We start from the raw sequence: 18,032 nt of genomic DNA on the forward strand, positions 1-18,032 counted from the left end.
TCAAAGCAGGTCCAGATCTACGTAGTCGGTCTTTTGAGCTTTTGCTACACACCAATATCAACCAAAACGGTTTAGTTTATTCGTTTCAAGTGAGCTCAATTGTTGACGAGACATACCTCGGCCCGCACCGCGAGGAGGCCACGTGATGCGCCCAATCTGGGCGCCGAGGTTGGGAGCGACTTGCGTCACTAGGCAATCCCGATGCCTCGGACCGTGCAACATCCCTTCTCTACATACTCCATCTACACTTCTTCTTCACCGTATCTCATCCCGCGTCTACTTTTCTAGATCTGGATGTGCAACAAATGGAGTCTCCATACAGTTTTGTGTGTACGCACATGCAAGCATGCGCACTTGAGAACGGGTTTGAACAACACCGCCAGACGCCGTTGAGCGGTCTGCTTAGGCAATACACAGATGGTGATCGATCATCTTGCGACTGAGGGCATCGTTGCGAGATATTCGATTCGAAAGAGATATTCTCGAAGAGACCCTGTGCGATCTTGACAGTATTGCCCAGGTGATACCGATCCTCAGTATTGGCCAAGGATCGTAGTCATGACACCAAAGCTCCACTGCATTTGCAGAGTCTGCAGAGTCTTACCATGATAAAAAAACACAGGACGCTTCGCGAAACAATGAGAATGCATCGTGGCTGGTAAGATGGTTTACCTGTTGACTGTGCAAGAGCACGCCTGCGCAATTATGCAGGTGCTGCCAGCTTCAAAAGCCTGGCCTGATTTGCGTCCTGAGTGAAGTGAGGGCAAGATGTTGGTTTGTACCGATTCAATGCTTAAGATACTTTAGGGATTCTAGGCGCGCGACAACCTGTCGTTGACATCCATGCGATGCATATATTAAAACCCTTAATATCACTGGTAGCTGTTAAGATAAGCTCTCAATCAAGCGACAACAAGTCATTGACAATCGAGCAAGGCACGCGCATGATTCGGCACGACTTGCTCTTTGCTCGCCGAAACGCCCGAACCGCAGTCGAAGTCCGGATTTCCAGAAAGTTTCCAAGACAACTCGTCTTGCGCCATCCCTTTCACCAGGCGCGTGGGATCCTCTTTGTCGTAGCGCCCCCCCAGGATGGCAGCAGTGCCGTATGCGAGCCGAACCGTGGACCCTTACCGTCAAAGGGGCCCTCGAGTGGAGTGATAGCAAGCCACAGTCCAAGACTGCCTATTCCGTATATATTTGCGACCGTGAGCCTGCGCCCGCGCCCAGAGTATTGTTTCGCCCATAACGGTGGTGCTGAAACGTGCACTAGGAAAAGTATGGTCTACCGTCACGGTCTATTGGAACGGACACTACTCGCTTAGTTTCGGACGCAATGCTTGGCTTGTTCATGCACGCCGCTACGATGAAATTGAGAGAACTACATGAAGAGACTCAATGCAGGACTTTGAGGTGTCCTTGGGGATTCTTTCCTGGCCGTTCGCTCGTCTCCTACGGGAACACTCTCATTCTGGCCTACATGCCGTACGTTCTCTATCAATAATTGTCTAATTTCTATTACCACTTGTTCACCAAGTAACGATAATACCGTATACACTCTCTTTCCTTGCATCAAGATGAGCACCATCACCACCACACTCGCTATCGCCTCTCTTTGGCTGCAATCCGTCTCAGCAGCACTGACCGCCTGTCCCGTCGCTGAGACTTCATGGAGTTCCGGAAACGGGCCCACCTACCTCATCTGCCCCAACACTGACTACCAATTGGGCGGCAGAAGTTTACAAGTAGTCCAAAATGTGGCCTCCACCACAGCCTGTGCCAAAATCTGTGCGACAGATACCCGCTGCTCGAAGGCTGTTTACGACAAAGGAAAACGGATATGTCACGTCAAGGACCCAAAGAGCGGAGTGAGGATGCCCTGGGAGGCTTACGCCAACTTCGATACCATCCGAATCGATACCGTTCAGCTAGCTGAAGGTGCCTTCCTCGCGCGCTGCCCGTTCCCGCAAATCGACTACCGCACATCCCGTGGCTCGACTTACAACGTCTGTCGGAACACTGACTATGTCGGAGCAAGTGTAAAGATCGTCAAGCAGGTAACCACGGTTAACGCATGTGCTGACCTTTGCGGAACTACCACTGGCTGCAACAAGGCAGTGTTCGATACCAAGAACAACGTCTGCCACATCAAGGGTGCCGAGCCTGCGACGAGTCTTTTCTGGGTTAAGAACCAGCAATTCACGACAATAACACTGCCGAAGCAACTTAAGCCCGCACAAGCTGGCCAATGGTCCGATCTTGTCAGGCTCCCGCTCATCCCTGTAGCAGCCTACGTGGTCCCCCAGTTTCCCCAGGCTGATAGGCTCATGTTCTTCTCCTCGTGGGGAACAGATGCATTCGGAGGCGCATCGGGCATGACTCAATTCGGCGACCTCAATTTTGCTACCGGCAAAATTGCTGCGCGACAAGTTGCAAACACACACCACGACATGTTCTGCCCTGCCATCAGCCAGCTCGCAGACGGACGCATACTCGTACAGGGCGGGTCCAATGCCGAAGCCGTCAGCATCTACGACCCGTCCACCAACGCCTTCACCCGCGCCGCAGACATGAAGGTCGCGCGTGGCTACCAGACGTCAACAATCCTATCCAATGGCAAAGTATTCACCATCGGCGGCGCCTACTCTGGTCCCCGCGAGGCTAAGAACGGCGAGATCTACGACCCAAAGATCCAGGCCTGGACGTACCTCCCCGGCACAGAGGCCAAGCCAATACTCACAAAAGACCACGAAGGCATCTGGCGCGAAGACAACCACGCATGGCTCTTCGGCTGGAAGAAGGGCAGCGTCTTCCAAGCTGGCCCGGGCAAGGATCAGCATTGGTTCGGCACGGAGGGCAAAGGATCCATCACCAAAGCCGCCACCCGCGACACCATGGACGCCATGTGCGGCATCTTCGTCATGTACGATGCCATCGCGGGGAAGATTCTGTCCGCGGCAGGTGCCCAGGACTACACCAACAGCGCGGCAACGGCCCACGCGCACATCACCACCATCGGCGAGCCGTACAAGCCGTCTACCGTCGAGCGCATCCCGGACCTTGCGTTCCCGCGAGGCTTCTCCAACGCCGTCGTGTTGCCTGACGGCAGCGTCCTCGTCACAGGCGGCCAGCGCAAGTCCCTCGTCTTCACCAACACCGACAGCGTCCTCATCCCGGAGCTCTTCAACCCCAAGACCAAGACATGGACACAGCTCGCGCCCCACGCCGTGCCGCGCAACTACCACTCCATCAGCATCCTGCTGCCAGACAGCCGCGTCTTCATCGGCGGCGGCGGGTTGTGCTACGTGAACAAGATCAAGGGCTCCACCGCCGGCTGCGACAAAACCGTCGACCACGCAGATGGCGAGTACTTCAGCCCGCCGTTCCTGTTCAACGCCGACGGAACCCCCGCCACGCGCCCCGTGGTGTCGAACCTCACGCAGAAACCCGTCAAGGTGGGCGCGACGCTGACGTTTACCGCGAGCGAGTTTGGGTCCGCCTCGTTGGTGAGGATGGGCAGTGTCACGCACTCTGTCAACAGCGACCAGCGCCGCGTGCCGCTGAACAATGTCACGCGAAATGGGAAGACCGTCAGCGTGAAGCTGCCTACCGACTCGGGCATCCTGCTGCCAGGGTTCTACTACCTGTTCGTCCTGTCGGCGAAAGGCACGCCTAGCATGGGGATGACGGTGCATGTGGTGTTGTGATGCGCAGATGAATAGTCACGCCATGCGATATGGCTGGAACATTCGGACTCATGGTCTTGGGTATGTGTACATGTGTATAGTCAACTCTATCGAGGTGTATATTATGTATTGTTTAATGAAACCGAGCTATAGACGTCACATCATCCACTTCACCTTCGACCAGGCCCCCGTCATGGGAGATGATCGTGCGGTGGAACTTGCCAGTGTGTGCACTGCATCGAGAGATAATCTTCGTTAAGCAGCTGTTCTGGAGCAGGCGGGTATGCTTGCAAGCTTTTCCTGTCCATGTTTGCCATGGTGCTCCAATCCTGCACGCCATTGTCACCAAAAGCAGCACCGCCATAGAGATATGGATTGTTGTGGTACGGACGCGACGCAGGATTTTGCTCCTCAACCCCTTGGCAGGGCGGATAGAGCGGTGGAACGCCGAAGCCCAGTATAGTTGTGTCCGGACCAGGTTGCATTGGAGCGGAAATAGAGTCGTATGTATTCCAATCGCCTACGCCAGTGATGTTTGCGCTGGACTCAGGGTATTGTATACTTCTCAAAGTATTCATATGAGCGATATTGTCTGTACTGGCCGACGCAGAAACTGTTGATGTCTCTTCACTTCCTTCACTGCTTCTGGACGGCGTCATCTGAGGAACTGGCGAATATTGTGGTTGTCTCCTTCTCACTGCCCTAACTCTCAACCTCGGCTGTGAGTACAGCCTGGAACCATCATTGAGTATTTGAGCCGAAGAGTTCAACTTCTCTCGTAGCCTCCCTGATTGGTTCGTAACAAGTGGACTCTGACTTGTTTCCGGTAAAGGAGTCTTCGCGTTGGTCTCTTCGATTGTATTAATGGCTCGTGTAGCCAGAGTCGTCCGACAACGTTCAATGATAGCAGGTATGCGCTCCTTGATTCGACTAATGACCGGCTCCATGAACAGTGCGAGCTCTTTGTTGAGCTCCTCTTCGAGCGCTTCTGAAAGAGCGCGAGCAAGGTCTGGGGACAGTGCGTTGCGGGTATCTAATGCCGGTATTAGCCAGGTATCTCTTGGTAACAACCTCATGGAGACTAACAAGGCGAAGGGATGGTTTCCTCTGCGTCCGCAGGGAACAGCATCTTGTACAGCATCTTCCACTTCTCCTCCGTACTTCTGGCATTCACGAACGGTGCTCTTTTGAAGTCTAGCCTCCAGAGTTTCTGAGGCGCGATGCGATCGTCCTGGGGTGCTGGCCTTATTGCACATGCATTATCCATGATCATATGCGCTTCCAGCTCTTCTTCGGACATCTCTTCGTGGCATCTGTGGCAACGCAAAGGGTGCATGTGCACACGCTTTAAATGGTCCTTGAGCTTCCCCATCTCGGCAAAACCTTCACCCCGGCAAGCTGCCTTGGTGTACTTTTCTGGTTGGCGCAAATAAAAGGGGCATTTTAGTCTCCGTTGAGGAATCCTTTGGGTTGGACCTTTCTTTCTGGGTCGATTATCGTCTTCTTGGTCTGAGTCGTCGTCTCCTTCGTCGTCAGGATCACGTCCTCCACCTCGGGCTCGCTTGCCGCCATTATTGGTTGTAGTGGATCGCGAAGGCTGAAAGGACTCAAAGGCGTTCGCATCTCCAGAAGCCCTATTTGAAGCTCCGCTCATCTCCGTAGCTTCAGACAGAGCTTGCCCAACCAACTTCTGGAGCATTACACCTTTCACTACGCTCATTGCCGAATCTAGGGCGTTATGAATGTCAACATCGCGGTGAGACGCCGAGGAGGTGTCGGAGGCACATTCGGATTCATCATGGCTGCTCAACAAGCTCTCTCGACTCCCGTTCGCATTATGTGCGGAAAAAGACCTTAAGATCTGATCAAAGCGGAATGGGGACTGACGGAGGTGCCTGAGTGGACTGGGATGACTTTGCGGAGGGGAACTATTGCCACTGTTGGCTACTGCGCCTACTTTGCTGCTCTCACTGGAAGTTGCTTTGCCTACCAAAGCTCGCTCGTAAATTCCGTTTAGTATAGAAGCTGACCCACTCGGTACTTCAGTTCTGTGATTTTGGGAATTTCGGGTATTTGAGTTTTGACGCAGTTGATCATGGTCCACGATAGGCTGCGCTCCCATGGCTGTCTGCCGGCTCTCCACGACGTTTTCCTCAGTGTTGTCTATCACGGAATGATCCCCATGTATCCGCTGCTCGTCATTTAGGACAATCAGCTCGGGTAGGATTAATCTTTGAATTGCATTTTCCACCGTCGCTGGCAGCTTGGGGTTGCCGATGGGAGACGATCCCGATGAGCGTGCTGAGTGCAGATCATCAGTCGAATCGATATCGTCACCCTCAATTCCGCGGGTCCAAGACTGTGGTACATCGACCATATCGCCCTCGTGGAAGCCAGAATCCCTTTCTGCTTGATTATGAGGGAGAGTTGCTTGCCATCCCGCAATTAGGCTGCCGAGATTTGGCAAGGCGTATTCCTCCGGGGATGAAACTTCCCGGCGGCTTTGAAGTGTCTCTGGATCTACTTCACGTAAATCATCTTCTTTGCACTGCTGGGATTCGATTGCTGCGAGCGCAGCACCTGGACCATCTCTCTGAAACATGCCATCAGCGTGTTTAAACACCCATTGCGGCGACTCGGGAGAGCCATTCGGAAATGCATCGCGTACTTTATGGAAGCCATACATGTTCAACTGTCTGATGAACGAAGAAATGCTGGTGTGGTGGAAGTGCGAAAGCAGAGCCTTGGCGAATTCACTCGATGGAGAGAGAACGAAAGCATCGTTTGTGCTCGACCACGAAATCAGATGTTGGATGCTCTGATCTTCGAGCATGTTGTATAGTGAGCGGAAGAAGACACTCTCTACCGATGTAGGCCTTTGAGGAATTCCATCGGTGTTCGTTGCCTTTCTTTCTGAAATGTCAGGCAGAAGCTCCATCAAATATGGTTTCTGGCGGTCGCCAAGGGGCGATTTATCAACCACAGCTTTCGGCCCGTGATCTCTTCGTTTGCCCCGCAGGCTCAGCGTCGATGATCTTGTTAGAAGGTCCGGCGTAGGTGCGGGAGGCCGTGAAGTGTTACGTTTGAAGAGTGGGTGGGTGTGAAGCTTGTGCTCATGTGTAGGCTTCGGTGCCGTGCTGTGGTCCAAGGATATCGATTGGAAGGCCTTCCTAGCTTCTCGCGTCTTTTGGATGTACTTCATCACATCAAATGTGAGGGATGGATCTGCTGCAACGGTTCCTGTGGTATCGGATTTGGACTGGCGCAATGTTCGTGGAACCTTCTCCTCGCAGCGCTCTTCTAAGAAGAGGCGCGATCGAAGATGGCGCGTGTGTTCGAACAACACTTCGGTCTCGGCGGGATCCATTTTGCGCTGGATGCAGATGTAGTTAGGGTCGACGGCATCGACCTCATACGGGATATCGTAGTACAGCAGAGTATCGATGGCAAGATGCTCCTTGCTCACTTTGACATACGTAAGCTGGCGCGACTCTGTAGGCGACGAGCTGTTTCGGCGTTTGGCGGATTGCTCAAGCCTGAATTCCCATGATGTCTTTTGTGCGATGCGCTCGCTTTCGGCCGTAGCATGAGCAACTGGGTGCTCCGCCAGACTTTCTCGCTCAATGTACATAGTGGGTCGTAGCAGCCGTGGCCTTAGGAAAACAGCAAATTCGCGTATCAAAGGACGCAGGCGAACCGCCGGACCTTAAAGCAAAAGCAGGCTGCCGCCATACGTGGCGGTGGAGCAGTTCATGGCTGGTTTGACGGACAAGGCTGGGCTGAGCATGCAGGCCATGCTCTCCAACACAGCACAAATGTGCGGTGGAGTGGCGGTGCAGCCTGGCAGTTCGCAGCTTGGATTAAGCGACCCTGTCGTTTTCGAGTTGTCAAATGGTGCCAGTGTACGATATGGTGGTAAAAGGTAGGTGCAGCCGATTGCGCTCCTGGACGAACACCGTTCAGTGAACGAGCGCGCCTTTGATACGTTGCAGCTTTCGAAATGGAACGACCGGTCAATGGCCAAGCCTCAACAGTGTACAGGGGCCGGCAGCGTCCAGTCGCCCATTCATTGAGGTTGCAACTGAAAAAAAAGTAAGATTGTGCAAAAAATCGGTCAGGTTCTGTGCGGCAACAGTTGCAACGTAGGATGTACGGCTCTCGAGTTGTTAGTTTGGGCGATCTATAGGCTGGGCGCCAGACTGTTAAGGGTCCTGTAGAACGCATTGCTCGCAACCAATCCATCACCTTTCGGTTAATGATACGAGACGTCAGCGCCCCATCCCAGCTGTGGCGCATGTATCTTTGTTTCGAACCCTGTCGCATTTGCCTTTTTGCCTGAGGCACACAGCGTGTTGGGAAGCACAAATGTGCGATGAGCTACCTCTCCAACATCGCAAACATCCAGTTGCGCAGATGTCGAAATGAGTCGAGATGCGTAGAAGCGGAAGTATCATAGGCAGCATCATAAACGCAATGTAGATATTAAATCCGAGACAACAGCATCCAAGATGAAAAGTCTATCCCTTCAAGCAAAAGCGTGACACCCAACGAATCGCGAATTCGGTTCCGCTGACCAGTCGCAACACCTCATTGGCTATTACCATGTCCTCTAAAGAGCCTCAACCCCGGGATGGTGGCAAGAAAGCAAGACATAATTACACGCTTGTTGCTTAAACACGAACCATCCGGTATGGTCGCCTCTATCTACTGCTTCTGCGTGATTTTGCGCTAATCGATTAGAAGCTGATTTGAGTTCCCATCGAGGGCTACGTTCACATCGGACGCCATGGGTGCATAACGAGCATCCTACGAATTATACTCGGCTCCCGAAGGTCAGGATGATGGCGAGACCAAAGAAGCCGGACAAAAGCTCTCCAGTCTGAATGTAAGAGATAGTCGGTAGATCAGTTGAGATGAACAATCCCTCGAGACAGAAAAGCAAGTGTACGATAGCTCGAGCCTGTTGTACGATAAATGAGCATATAGACATTTCCTAGACAATTCACTTTACTTCACACGCCCACGTCCATACCAATGCGAATGCATCGATTCCTATAACTTCTCTGCAGTGTCCATACCTCCCTGAGAAAACCCGAACAAAGACCCTACTCACTTAACGCCTGGTCCCACCCCTCCACCCTTCAAGCCGTCGCCGCCCCAGTAGCAACAACCTCCTCCTTCGGGATATTGACCTTCATCGGCACATCCCAAACCTTATTCGGCCCGCTCCCCTGTCCCTTCGGCGCACCCAAGTTATATCCCGCGCCTTTTCTATTCCTCGTTGTACTTCTCCCCTGCCCACCGGGCCCCGCCAAGACCTTCTTCTGCCCGGCATAATCACACCGCCCGTGCGTATTGCAGAACCCCGTCTTACACTTATTGTTACTGCGGCACTTCATTCCCAGGCAGCCTTCTGTGCATGCTTTGCAGAGCCCCCAGTCGCAGTACTGGTCTGCGTTGCAGTGTTGGGCGTTGGTGCAGGGGTTCTCGCGCGAGGCGGGTGAGGAGCAGATGGGCCGGGGCGGGACAAGAAAGGCGTTGGCCGTGTCGGGGTGGCATTGTGCGGCGGGGGAGTTTGCGGCGATGGGGTCGCGGCGGAAGGGGTTGTGCGAGTTGTACGAATTGTCTGGGCGGCGGTCCCAGGGCTGGATGGTGGCGCGGGCGTTGCAGGTTTGGCAGGAGCCTGAGGCGCATTTGAGGTGCGACAGGCAGGGCTTCTTGCTATTGCAAGCGTCGCCTATTTTGCCGGGCTGTGAGTCTGAGGGTTGCTGGCAGATGCTGTTTTTGCAGATGAGGGAGGGACGGCAGCCGTCGGCGGCGTCGCAGAGATGGCCTTCGCAGCCGAAAGTGCAGGAGGCTTGTTCGGGGATGTAGAGGTTCAGAGGCAGCGTGGTCAGATTGGATAGACCTCCTGATGGGGCTGGGAGGTACTTGGACCAGTTGAAATTGGATCGCGACCTGGACGCACGCGTAAGGACGTCTGACAGAGCACCGATGGCATAATTGGACTCCCTGGTGATGCTGATTTTAGGTGAAGTCCCTTCATCTTTGAACGTGAGGTGTGAGTATATCTGTCCGTAGTTAGAACTTGCATGATTCAAGCGCAATGGGTTGAAAGCTTACCCAGGGAATGCCGCGATAGTTGAGAGCGTTACCTTGGTCAAAGATTGCTTGCTTCTTATAGTTCAGACCAAGGTCGGTGTTCATATATGACCACTCTTCCACGAGGAGCAGTTTTTTATCAGTAGCGCGTCCAGTTAAGGTGTTCCCAGGAAGAAACATTTTCGTCCATGGAGTGCCTGCGGTTTCCTCTTCCCCTTGCGCAAAGTAGCCGTGAATACCGATCACATCAACAGCCGGGCAATTCCAGGCAGAGTCCGGGGTGTTCTGAATGCCATCCACTGTCTGCGGTCCGGATATTCCACCTGTGATGACGGCAATGTTATTGTCACCGAGACCTATCACATCTTTGAGATGCGTCGCAATATCGCAGAGCCAGGCTTCCCCCGCCGGAATAGGCCATATACCAGACCATGGTTCGTTCTGAACATCGACTCCCTGGCTGTTGTCAGCTTCGACGAACATTACGAAATAGCGATTAGTCGGTGTACCAGAATGACTTCACTCAGCTCGCTCCACGGTCTCCCGCCAAAGTTTTTGGAAGCATAGTGCCTAAAGAAGACCTCCAGACGTGTCTTGTAGTATGTTCGGTCTGAATTAGGTTAGTGTTGGATTGCAGACTTCATGGTCTCTTCACTTACACTCCTCTTGACTGTAGAAGTCCAGGAAAGCACCATCAAGTTTTTTGCAGTAGCCATCACAAGGTACATTGTTTGAACCTCGAAGCGCATGAGCGTCATGTGGTGCGATTATGACTTTTGTTTTGCCTTGGTCACGTGAGCATGTGCATGATGATGCAGGCCATCGGACGTACCTTCAGAAATGCGATGAATGGCCGCCAATGTGTCATCGAATTGGTTTAGCAAAGCTCGATCAAACTCGCCGACTTCTGGTTCAGGCTGGCCACGTTTAGTATCCACAAGCTGTAATTTCCCAAGGCCTAACTCACGTCTCCGTGGTGCTCATCTCCGCGAACTGGATACAATTAGCCCGTTGCCTTGAGCGAAACATACTCCTGATGGCTTACTGAACAACCGAATCACCCTGGCATTCGTCTTGACGATAGCTCGAATAACTTCTTCGCGGTACGAAGGTTCGAGAAACTGAAGTTGAGGAAAATTGACGCCGCCAAAGGAATGATTGTCCGCCGCGATTCTTAGATCAGCCAGAGCAACACTTGTCAGTCCTGCCAGCGATAGCAGCGACCCTAACGCTCCCGGAAAACGCATGTTTGTGATTTGAAGTGCGAAGACGACGGAGACCTTCCAGGGATCTTCCAGAAGGCCATGCTGTTATAACGCGCGACGATCCCTTCTGGCCACGTATAGACGGTGCCCTATAGCCACATGTTCCTGGTGACCGTTAAGAACTGATCGCTATGCATCGTATATTGAGGCTGTTCACATAGATTAATTGGACCCGCCCCTGACCAATAGGCGTCCGCCGAAGGTTCGATGCAGTGACCCTTGTCCACCTGGGGAGCGGAACCATATTGTGGCCTCCGACACAGTGCTTTCATGCGACGAAGAAAGGATTACAACATATTCATGGAAAATGCAGACCAAACGATGAACGTGTTGGTGGACGATAGAGATTCACGGTTCGCCAAGGCATGCAGGCTAATATCACGGTTGGTGCGGACCGGATGATTCTCATTCGCGGAACAGTTACCTTGTAGCCCATTCCGTTTCGGAAAGCGACACACATATTCCTATGTAATCGTGCACTCGTCCGACCCGGAGTGTGCGCTAAAACCAAAGCTTCGTAACCAACGGTGTGTTGCGGGAGTGCGGATAGGCCTGAACGTGAGCAGGCACCAGTTTTATCCCCCTGCGGAGAACCCGTTGTTTCCTAAGAACAGCGAAATGATCGCTGTTCAGGAGTCTTCAAGCTCGCACAACAATCCATACTCATGGAAAAGGGTCGCTGAGGGACAGGTCCGCTTCCCATTCCAAGTGGACCTTCTCTTGCAGTCCAACACGTTCGACGCTCTCAAGTCTCATCGCCCAAATAACGTCAGAAAACATAGCCCGGCTATCCTGCTGCTGATGTGGTCTGCGCAGTGCGTCCAACTGTTCCGGTAGAGGATATGGGGTGTGCTCTTGGGTAGGCTTGAAGATACCTTATAGATATGATGTGTTATGTTGGAGTTATCGTCTCATCCTGCTGGCTCTAGACACACGGCCTCAAGCCTCTTCAGTGTGGCGAGCACTTCCTGGCCGATGTCTTCTCCGCTCGCCGTCTGCGGGAAGCTCCCTTTCCGCAGGTCACTGAGTGCGCTGATGGTGTCCTCGACCTCAAGCAAGGCAGCGCGATTCTCCTGCTCAATGTCGGCGATTTGTGCTTCAAGAGCTTCGCAGGCTTCTTCAATGCTTGCATGGACGGTCTGGAGCGTGTGCGGCTTCCTGCCATGAGCGCCCGAAAGCTAGCCATCATCAGAAGGTGGCCCGTGAACTTGGAGAGCCAACGTACCTCTTGTTCCATCCGAAGTGCGACGGGATCCAGACCAACTACGTTGGCTTCGTCGACCTGGCGGCGCTCGCGGGCATAGTCGCGCCTTAGCTGCTTGGATCGCTTGACCTCGAGCGCAATGTCTTGTCGCACGGCGTCGATGTCTCGCTCACGAAGCGTGCACAGCTCGCGGTGCAGCTCCTTGACGGCGGGGTTGGAGCGGTGGCCCTTGGGGAAGATGTCGGTGAACTGGCGCAGTGTCATGAAGTCGCGCAACGACGCGGGCGCGACGAGGAAGTCGGACAGCAGTTTGGCCTCAGTGGAAGGCATTGCGTGGGCTAGCCGTAGGCCGGGCTGTACCGATTGCTACGAGGCACGTATCTCGACGCTCTGAGGATGCGCAAACATTGGTGGCGCGTTCTTTGGTGGGGAGAAGCTCGCAGGGCTGATGAAAGCAGGCGCGTCGCGTTGTCAACGCGGTCCGTGCGAGACATTGATTCGAGAACTCTCAGAACGCCGTTGTTGCCGCAGCCATCACGTTTGTGACCCTCACCGACCGAGGCCATCGACGAAAACCGGCTCCATAAGTCAGACCAGAGTGATTAGCCTGTTCGATTGACTTGCTGTACATCCGCCGTGCAGCCGATTACGTGCTGCGTGGGAGCGAGGACCAACAGCCCCTAGGCTCGACTTGACTGCCCCGACTACCCTTCACTGCTTCTTGTTTCAACATCAACAACTTTTCGCAGGCATGGCTCCCGCGCCCACTGTAGAGGCGCAGTTCAAGAAGGACGAGAAGGCGCTCTGCTTCCATCATGAGCTGATGTACGAGGCTAAAATCATAGAGGTCTCGTCGAAAGAGGAGGCCGAGAAGAAGAACGGCTACCAGTACAAGGTCCACTACAAGGGATGGAAGAACACGTAAGTCACCTTTACCTGTCTGTCGCTGCGTTTGCCCGCTTTCCGTAACTTCTATGCCTGCGCTGCCCCTCACACCTACCTCGACCTTGCGACCACTGCAGCAGTGCGCACCTGCCACCTGGGCAACATTCATCAAGTTGACCCATCAGCGCACTTTGCAGTCTATCTCTTGGTCGAAGCGGTCTCGACTAACCTACTGCAGCTGGGACGATTGGGTTGAGGAAGATCGGCTTCGCAAACTAACACCCGAGAACCGGGAGCTGGCCAACTCGCTCCGGCACGCAGTCCTCGAGCAACAGCGCGCTCAGCGCGCTCAAGCCGCGCCTGTGAAAAAGAAGACGCAATCCTCAACGCGTGGTAGCGAAGAGCGACAGACGCCAGTCCAGACTGCCCCACCTCGGGGCCAGAAGAGGATGCGGGATCAAGACCTTGAAAAGGTGAGTCTAATTTTAACAAGGTCAGTGCGACCTATGCGACTCTTGCTGACCTTTTCCAGGAGGAGGCGTTCACTACTCGGCGCGCCGTGAGGATTCTCATGCCTGACAGGCTAAAGAGCATTCTCGTCGACGACTGGGAAAACGTCACCAAGCAACTGCAGCTTGTGTCACTCCCTGCCAAGTTTCCCGCCAGCGTCATTCTCGATGAGTATTTCGCGCATGCGACAGGCTCAGGCATGCGCACCAGTGCCGAGATCGACATCCTCCAGGAGGTCATCCACGGCCTGAAGGAGTACTTCAACAAGGCACTCGGCCGCCTTCTTCTCTACCGGTTTGAGCGGGAGCAGTTCTTCGACATCTACTCACAAATCACCCAGCCCACTGGCGACCTTGCTGGGAAGGCTGTGGCAGACATCTACGGTGGCGAGCACCTGCTCCGTCTATTTGGTAAGCCGCAGTTACCGCACGTTCGCACTCCGATACTGACACGACCAAGTTTCAATGCCGGAGCTCATTGCGCAGACAAACATGGATGTCCAGGCTGTCAACCGACTACGACAGGAGCTTGGCGCCATGACGCATTGGCTCCAGAAGGAGCCCCAAGTCACCAACTTTTTCCAATCAGTCTACGAAAGCCCCGGATCGGCGTACATCGAGAAGGTCAAGACTAGTACCTAGACCTCGCACTTGTACACTGACACACCGACACATTTATCATGTAGGGGGTTGAGAAATCCTCAGCGACTCCTCTGACTACCTGTCATGCTGACATACATTTCGCACCTCCGTGGGGCACATTTGTATCATTATCTTTTCAATTCAAGGCGCTTCGGTGAACAAGGTTCGGTAAGCTCAACAGGTTAAGGTATTGCATTCTGCGGAGCATTTGGGGGTGGGCAGCAGAACAGAAAGAAATGACCTTAGTTCTAATCCTCTATCTACACGTAACACTCCCCGCGACATCATCATATGCATCCTCTCACGACTTGGGACCCTCGCCTCTAATGACTTTCTCGAGCACGCCTACTGCCCACTCCAAGCACCTCTCCATGTTCTCCTCTGCGTCTCGTGGCATTCCCTCGAGCCCTATCCTCCGGCACACGCTTTCGTCCAGCTCCTTCTCGACGTCTTCATCAACGAACAGGAACTTGTGATCATGCACATAGTTCGGCCACACGATGGTATCCACATAGCCCGGAGGGTCCTCCCAGAACCCCTCGAGCGTGACGTAGCCACTTCTCGCCTCGCGCCTCCTCTTCGCAGTTGCGTAGCTCGTCCTCAGAAACATCCTGACATCAAACAGCTCCCGCACTGCCTTCATGTCGTCGCTGAACAGCAGGAACCCATCCACCACACAGATCCGCCTCTTCCAGCTCACCTCCTTGACCACTTTTTCTATCCTCACCTTTGCATTCTCCACAGCGTCCGGACCAACGCCGTGCTCGCCTACGCTGTTCTGGTCTTCCTTGGACACGAAATCCGGGGGTGACCTGCCGTGCTCTTTGATGTAGGCGAGCGTCTGCTGCAGCTGGGGGAGATTGAGCGAATCTATGCAGTCCCAGTCCTGGATGCCGTTCTTGACGGGAATTTCGGCGTCGGTGAGGTAGAAGTCGTCGAGGTGCAGGATGGTGAGTTGGTTGGGGGGGAAGGCGTCGCGGAGGAGGCGGGAGAGGGTGGTTTTGCCCGAGGAGGAGGGGCCGGAGATGCCGAGGAGGAGGATGGGGTCGGGCATTGTGGGTGGCACTTGAATTCCGTGTGGATCGACCCTTGGATTGCGGTGTTCTTGGAGTTTTGATAGTCTACTCGAAGCTACTTTGAGTGCCCCGCTCTCAATGGGATACCGGCAAGCAAACCGCAGTCTTGTTGGGAGTGACTGCTTGAAATAAACCAGCCCAACGTGTGCTATTGTCCGCCCGTCCAAACGAACCAATCCTTCGGCTGCATTGGGAAAAGAATAAAAGTGGTTGTCTGTCACGTCCCCCCCGGTCGCGATCTGGCCCTAGGGGCCACTTATTTCTGGCGCACATGGTCGCAACATCAGCGGCCGACAACACGACAGCGCAGCTCCAGCGCTCCGTCGCAACACGACAATTGCGAGCAGTTGCACGCCACAAGCCGCCATGGAGCCGTCGCCTCTCACGCAGGTGTCGCAGCAGTCGTTCCAGCCCAAGATCATCCACCTCTACGAAACCCTCTTTCGCGTGCGTATCCCCCCGCCGACGGACGCGCGCTGTACTGAAAGCTAGCACAGGAAGAGGACGAGGACGTGGAGCTCTCCGAAGGCTTCTGGGAAGAGTTCTTCCTCCACCGACCCGACCATGCGGGGTTCAAGCGCGTGCTGGGCCGGATCCCGCCCGACGAGATGCTGCACCTGCAGGAGCATTCGCAGGCGCTGTTTCGGCGCGCCATCGCGCGAATCAAGGCGGGCTCTGCACCCTCGGATGAGATTGCGCTCGAGGTACGCGACCGCCCGCCCACAGTGTATGCGCTGGCTTACCGGCCAGACCTTGACCGTGTTCCTAGACGCTGCCCTGAGCAAGAAGTACACGAACCCGAGCTCCGACATCATCTCGGTGCTGGCAGGCCTGCACGATGCCGACGCGGTCATGGCCGAGTTTGTGGGCGCGCTGGACATGGTCATACGGAATGGGAGGAACAGTAAGCTTGTATGGGGATGCGATGTGCACGACGTGGCGCTGACGCAGACAGTACCGCTGCGACTCAAGGCCGTGCGAACCACGCTCTCCATTACCGCCGCCGGCTTCCTCACCGTCCTGCCCTCGTACTTCACCCACCGCGACCTGTTTCCCTCGCTCATGAAGTACATCCAGGATGGCGGAGATCACAACCAAGCGCTGCCTGCCTTCTACCTGCTGGGCCTGCTCGTCAACTACAACAAGTTCGAGTTCCAGAATCCGTATAGGTTGCGGCTCGACGATTTTGTAAACGACGCAATAATACAGAAGATCGTTGTCAGCTTTGGAGAGACGTGCGTCACGCTGAGAGACGCCTACGTCGCGGTCCAGGATGACATGCCCGAGGGCTGGTCGCTGGGCTCGACGCTGAACTACTTCTCACTGGGACTGCTGGCGCCCGCGTCACGGCCGGCTACACCGACGCCGAGTGCTGAAGAGAGCAAGTCTTTGTTTGCAACACTGTATGTACAACTCGCGCAACATGTAACATGCTCGCTCACTGCTTCTCCAGCCCTGGGCCAGAAATCGGCGTGCTCCTATCAACGTACGATTTCGCCAATGCAAACAAAGTCTTCTGCTTTACCCTCGTCTCCGCTGAACCAGCGAACAAGGGCGACACATCACCCATGAGTGCTTTCCTCTCGCTCACCTCGTATCTGTTCCAGCATGCGCATCGCTCCCAGCGAGCGGCACTCTACACCTACCTCAGCCTCTTTGTACTGCAGATCCTGGTCGAGGACCAGTCGCTCGTGAAGCGGCTATGCAGCGAAGAAAGCAAGCTCTCCGTGCGCCTCTGCCGGCAACGGCAACCCTACCTCCCCCTCGTCCGGGGCGACCGCACCGCCGCGTCCGTCATCATCGACCTCATCATCGACGGCATCAACCACAACCTCCGCCGCAAACTCGATATCAACTTCTACACGTAAGCCCTCGCCCCTCGCCCCTTTCCCCTCTACCTCGTCTAACTAGCCAATCCAGCCTCTCCCTCGGCATCCTCCTCCGCCTCCTCACCTACCTCTCCCGCGCCAAAGTACGCATATCCTACCACTGGTCCGAGCTCTGGCGCTCCCTCCTCTCCTTCTTCCGCTTCCTGACCACGTACGTGTCTGACATTCGGGCCCTGCACCGGTCAACCGAGATGGTTAACGCCCTAACCTCCCTCCTCGCCTTCGCGCTCTCCAGCGGCGAGAACTTCCTCCCCGATCCCGCCGCCTACGACGACCTCTTCTACAAGCTCGTCGAGACTGGCGACATTCTGACCAAATTTCGAGACGCTTTTGACCTCTCTTCCTCTTCTTCTATGCAGACGTTAGTGAATGTTAGCGGGCACTATCATGCGTTATTGGAGGGGAAAGGAGCGAGTGGAGGTGGGAGTGGTAAAAAGAATCTGAGCCCGAAAGAGGTCAGCAGTGTGATTAAGCAGGGGTACGAGACGCTGAGTATTGAGGCTGGGGAGGGGCTGGAAAGGTGGGAGAGGTACAGGGAGGCGGAGTGGAAGGGGGTGCTGAAGAGGGTGGCAAGGGTGGTGGTGGAGGATGCAAAGGCGTTGAAGGATGAGCGGTAGCGAGTGGTATGAAGTTAAATGTGGAAATAACATACTACTGGGATACCGTGTCCGCGTTTCAGTGGTGTCGGGTGCTGTGAAGAGGTCTTGTGGCGAGGCGTTATGAACAAATGGAGAGCAACCATGTGTTGGATCCAGCAGCATGGCAGCAGCACGA

At 54.6% G+C, this 18,032-nt stretch overlaps 8 protein-coding genes across 8 annotated transcripts; 4 read left to right on the forward strand and 4 right to left on the reverse strand.

Annotated features, from left to right (window-relative positions):
* Nucleotides 1-645: 645 nt before the first annotated feature.
* Nucleotides 646-1,451, forward strand: CC84DRAFT_634613 (uncharacterized protein). Its single transcript, XM_018186967.1, has one exon. The coding sequence runs from the start codon at nucleotides 849-851 to the stop codon at nucleotides 1,323-1,325; it is 477 nt and encodes a 158-aa protein (XP_018037430.1). The 5' UTR covers nucleotides 646-848; the 3' UTR covers nucleotides 1,326-1,451.
* CC84DRAFT_634629 (galactose oxidase) lies at nucleotides 1,344-3,792 on the forward strand. Its single transcript, XM_018186968.1, has one exon. The coding sequence runs from the start codon at nucleotides 1,578-1,580 to the stop codon at nucleotides 3,705-3,707; it is 2,130 nt and encodes a 709-aa protein (XP_018037431.1). The 5' UTR covers nucleotides 1,344-1,577; the 3' UTR covers nucleotides 3,708-3,792.
* An 11-nt stretch (nucleotides 3,793-3,803) lies between these two features.
* On the reverse strand, nucleotides 3,804-7,016 carry CC84DRAFT_1258265 (uncharacterized protein). The gene is made up of 3 exons (XM_018184810.1): nucleotides 6,355-7,016; nucleotides 4,773-6,279; nucleotides 3,804-4,719 (listed from the first exon to the last, which is right to left on the reverse strand). Exons 1-3 carry the CDS (start codon nucleotides 6,886-6,888, stop codon nucleotides 3,878-3,880), a joined length of 2,883 nt encoding a protein of 960 aa, XP_018037432.1. The 5' UTR covers nucleotides 6,889-7,016; the 3' UTR covers nucleotides 3,804-3,877.
* A 1,807-nt stretch (nucleotides 7,017-8,823) lies between these two features.
* Nucleotides 8,824-11,035, reverse strand: CC84DRAFT_1117139 (uncharacterized protein; the record flags this gene model as incomplete). The annotated part of the gene is made up of 7 exons (XM_018175485.1): nucleotides 8,824-9,757; nucleotides 9,810-10,244; nucleotides 10,298-10,398; nucleotides 10,448-10,573; nucleotides 10,621-10,705; nucleotides 10,756-10,781; nucleotides 10,834-11,035. 7 exons carry the CDS (start codon nucleotides 11,033-11,035, stop codon nucleotides 8,828-8,830), a joined length of 1,905 nt encoding a protein of 634 aa, XP_018037433.1. The 3' UTR covers nucleotides 8,824-8,827.
* Nucleotides 11,036-11,964: 929 nt separating this feature from the next.
* CC84DRAFT_1216073 (uncharacterized protein) lies at nucleotides 11,965-12,587 on the reverse strand (the record flags this gene model as incomplete). The annotated part of the gene is made up of 2 exons (XM_018182764.1): nucleotides 11,965-12,231; nucleotides 12,279-12,587. 2 exons carry the CDS (start codon nucleotides 12,585-12,587, stop codon nucleotides 11,965-11,967), a joined length of 576 nt encoding a protein of 191 aa, XP_018037434.1.
* A 203-nt stretch (nucleotides 12,588-12,790) lies between these two features.
* On the forward strand, nucleotides 12,791-14,557 carry CC84DRAFT_1163315 (NuA4 histone acetyltransferase complex, Eaf3/MRG15 subunit). The gene is made up of 4 exons (XM_018178234.1): nucleotides 12,791-13,178; nucleotides 13,381-13,615; nucleotides 13,675-14,062; nucleotides 14,112-14,557. The coding sequence occupies exons 1-4, from the start codon at nucleotides 13,009-13,011 to the stop codon at nucleotides 14,291-14,293; spliced, it is 975 nt and encodes a 324-aa protein (XP_018037435.1). The 5' UTR covers nucleotides 12,791-13,008; the 3' UTR covers nucleotides 14,294-14,557.
* CC84DRAFT_1163316 (P-loop containing nucleoside triphosphate hydrolase protein) lies at nucleotides 14,518-15,577 on the reverse strand. The gene has a single exon (XM_018178235.1). The coding sequence runs from the start codon at nucleotides 15,345-15,347 to the stop codon at nucleotides 14,595-14,597; it is 753 nt and encodes a 250-aa protein (XP_018037436.1). The 5' UTR covers nucleotides 15,348-15,577; the 3' UTR covers nucleotides 14,518-14,594.
* A 158-nt stretch (nucleotides 15,578-15,735) lies between these two features.
* CC84DRAFT_1089200 (DUF1741-domain-containing protein) lies at nucleotides 15,736-17,875 on the forward strand (the record flags this gene model as incomplete). Its single annotated transcript, XM_018174292.1, has 6 exons — nucleotides 15,736-15,816; nucleotides 15,867-16,073; nucleotides 16,120-16,273; nucleotides 16,325-16,772; nucleotides 16,823-17,233; nucleotides 17,290-17,875. The coding sequence occupies 6 exons, from the start codon at nucleotides 15,736-15,738 to the stop codon at nucleotides 17,873-17,875; spliced, it is 1,887 nt and encodes a 628-aa protein (XP_018037437.1).
* Between the last annotated feature and the right edge of the window lie 157 nt (nucleotides 17,876-18,032).

The sequence above is a fragment of the Paraphaeosphaeria sporulosa genome (genome assembly GCF_001642045.1).
Source record: "Paraphaeosphaeria sporulosa strain AP3s5-JAC2a unplaced genomic scaffold CC84scaffold_4, whole genome shotgun sequence".
Taxonomy (NCBI): Eukaryota; Fungi; Ascomycota; class Dothideomycetes; order Pleosporales; family Didymosphaeriaceae; genus Paraphaeosphaeria; species Paraphaeosphaeria sporulosa.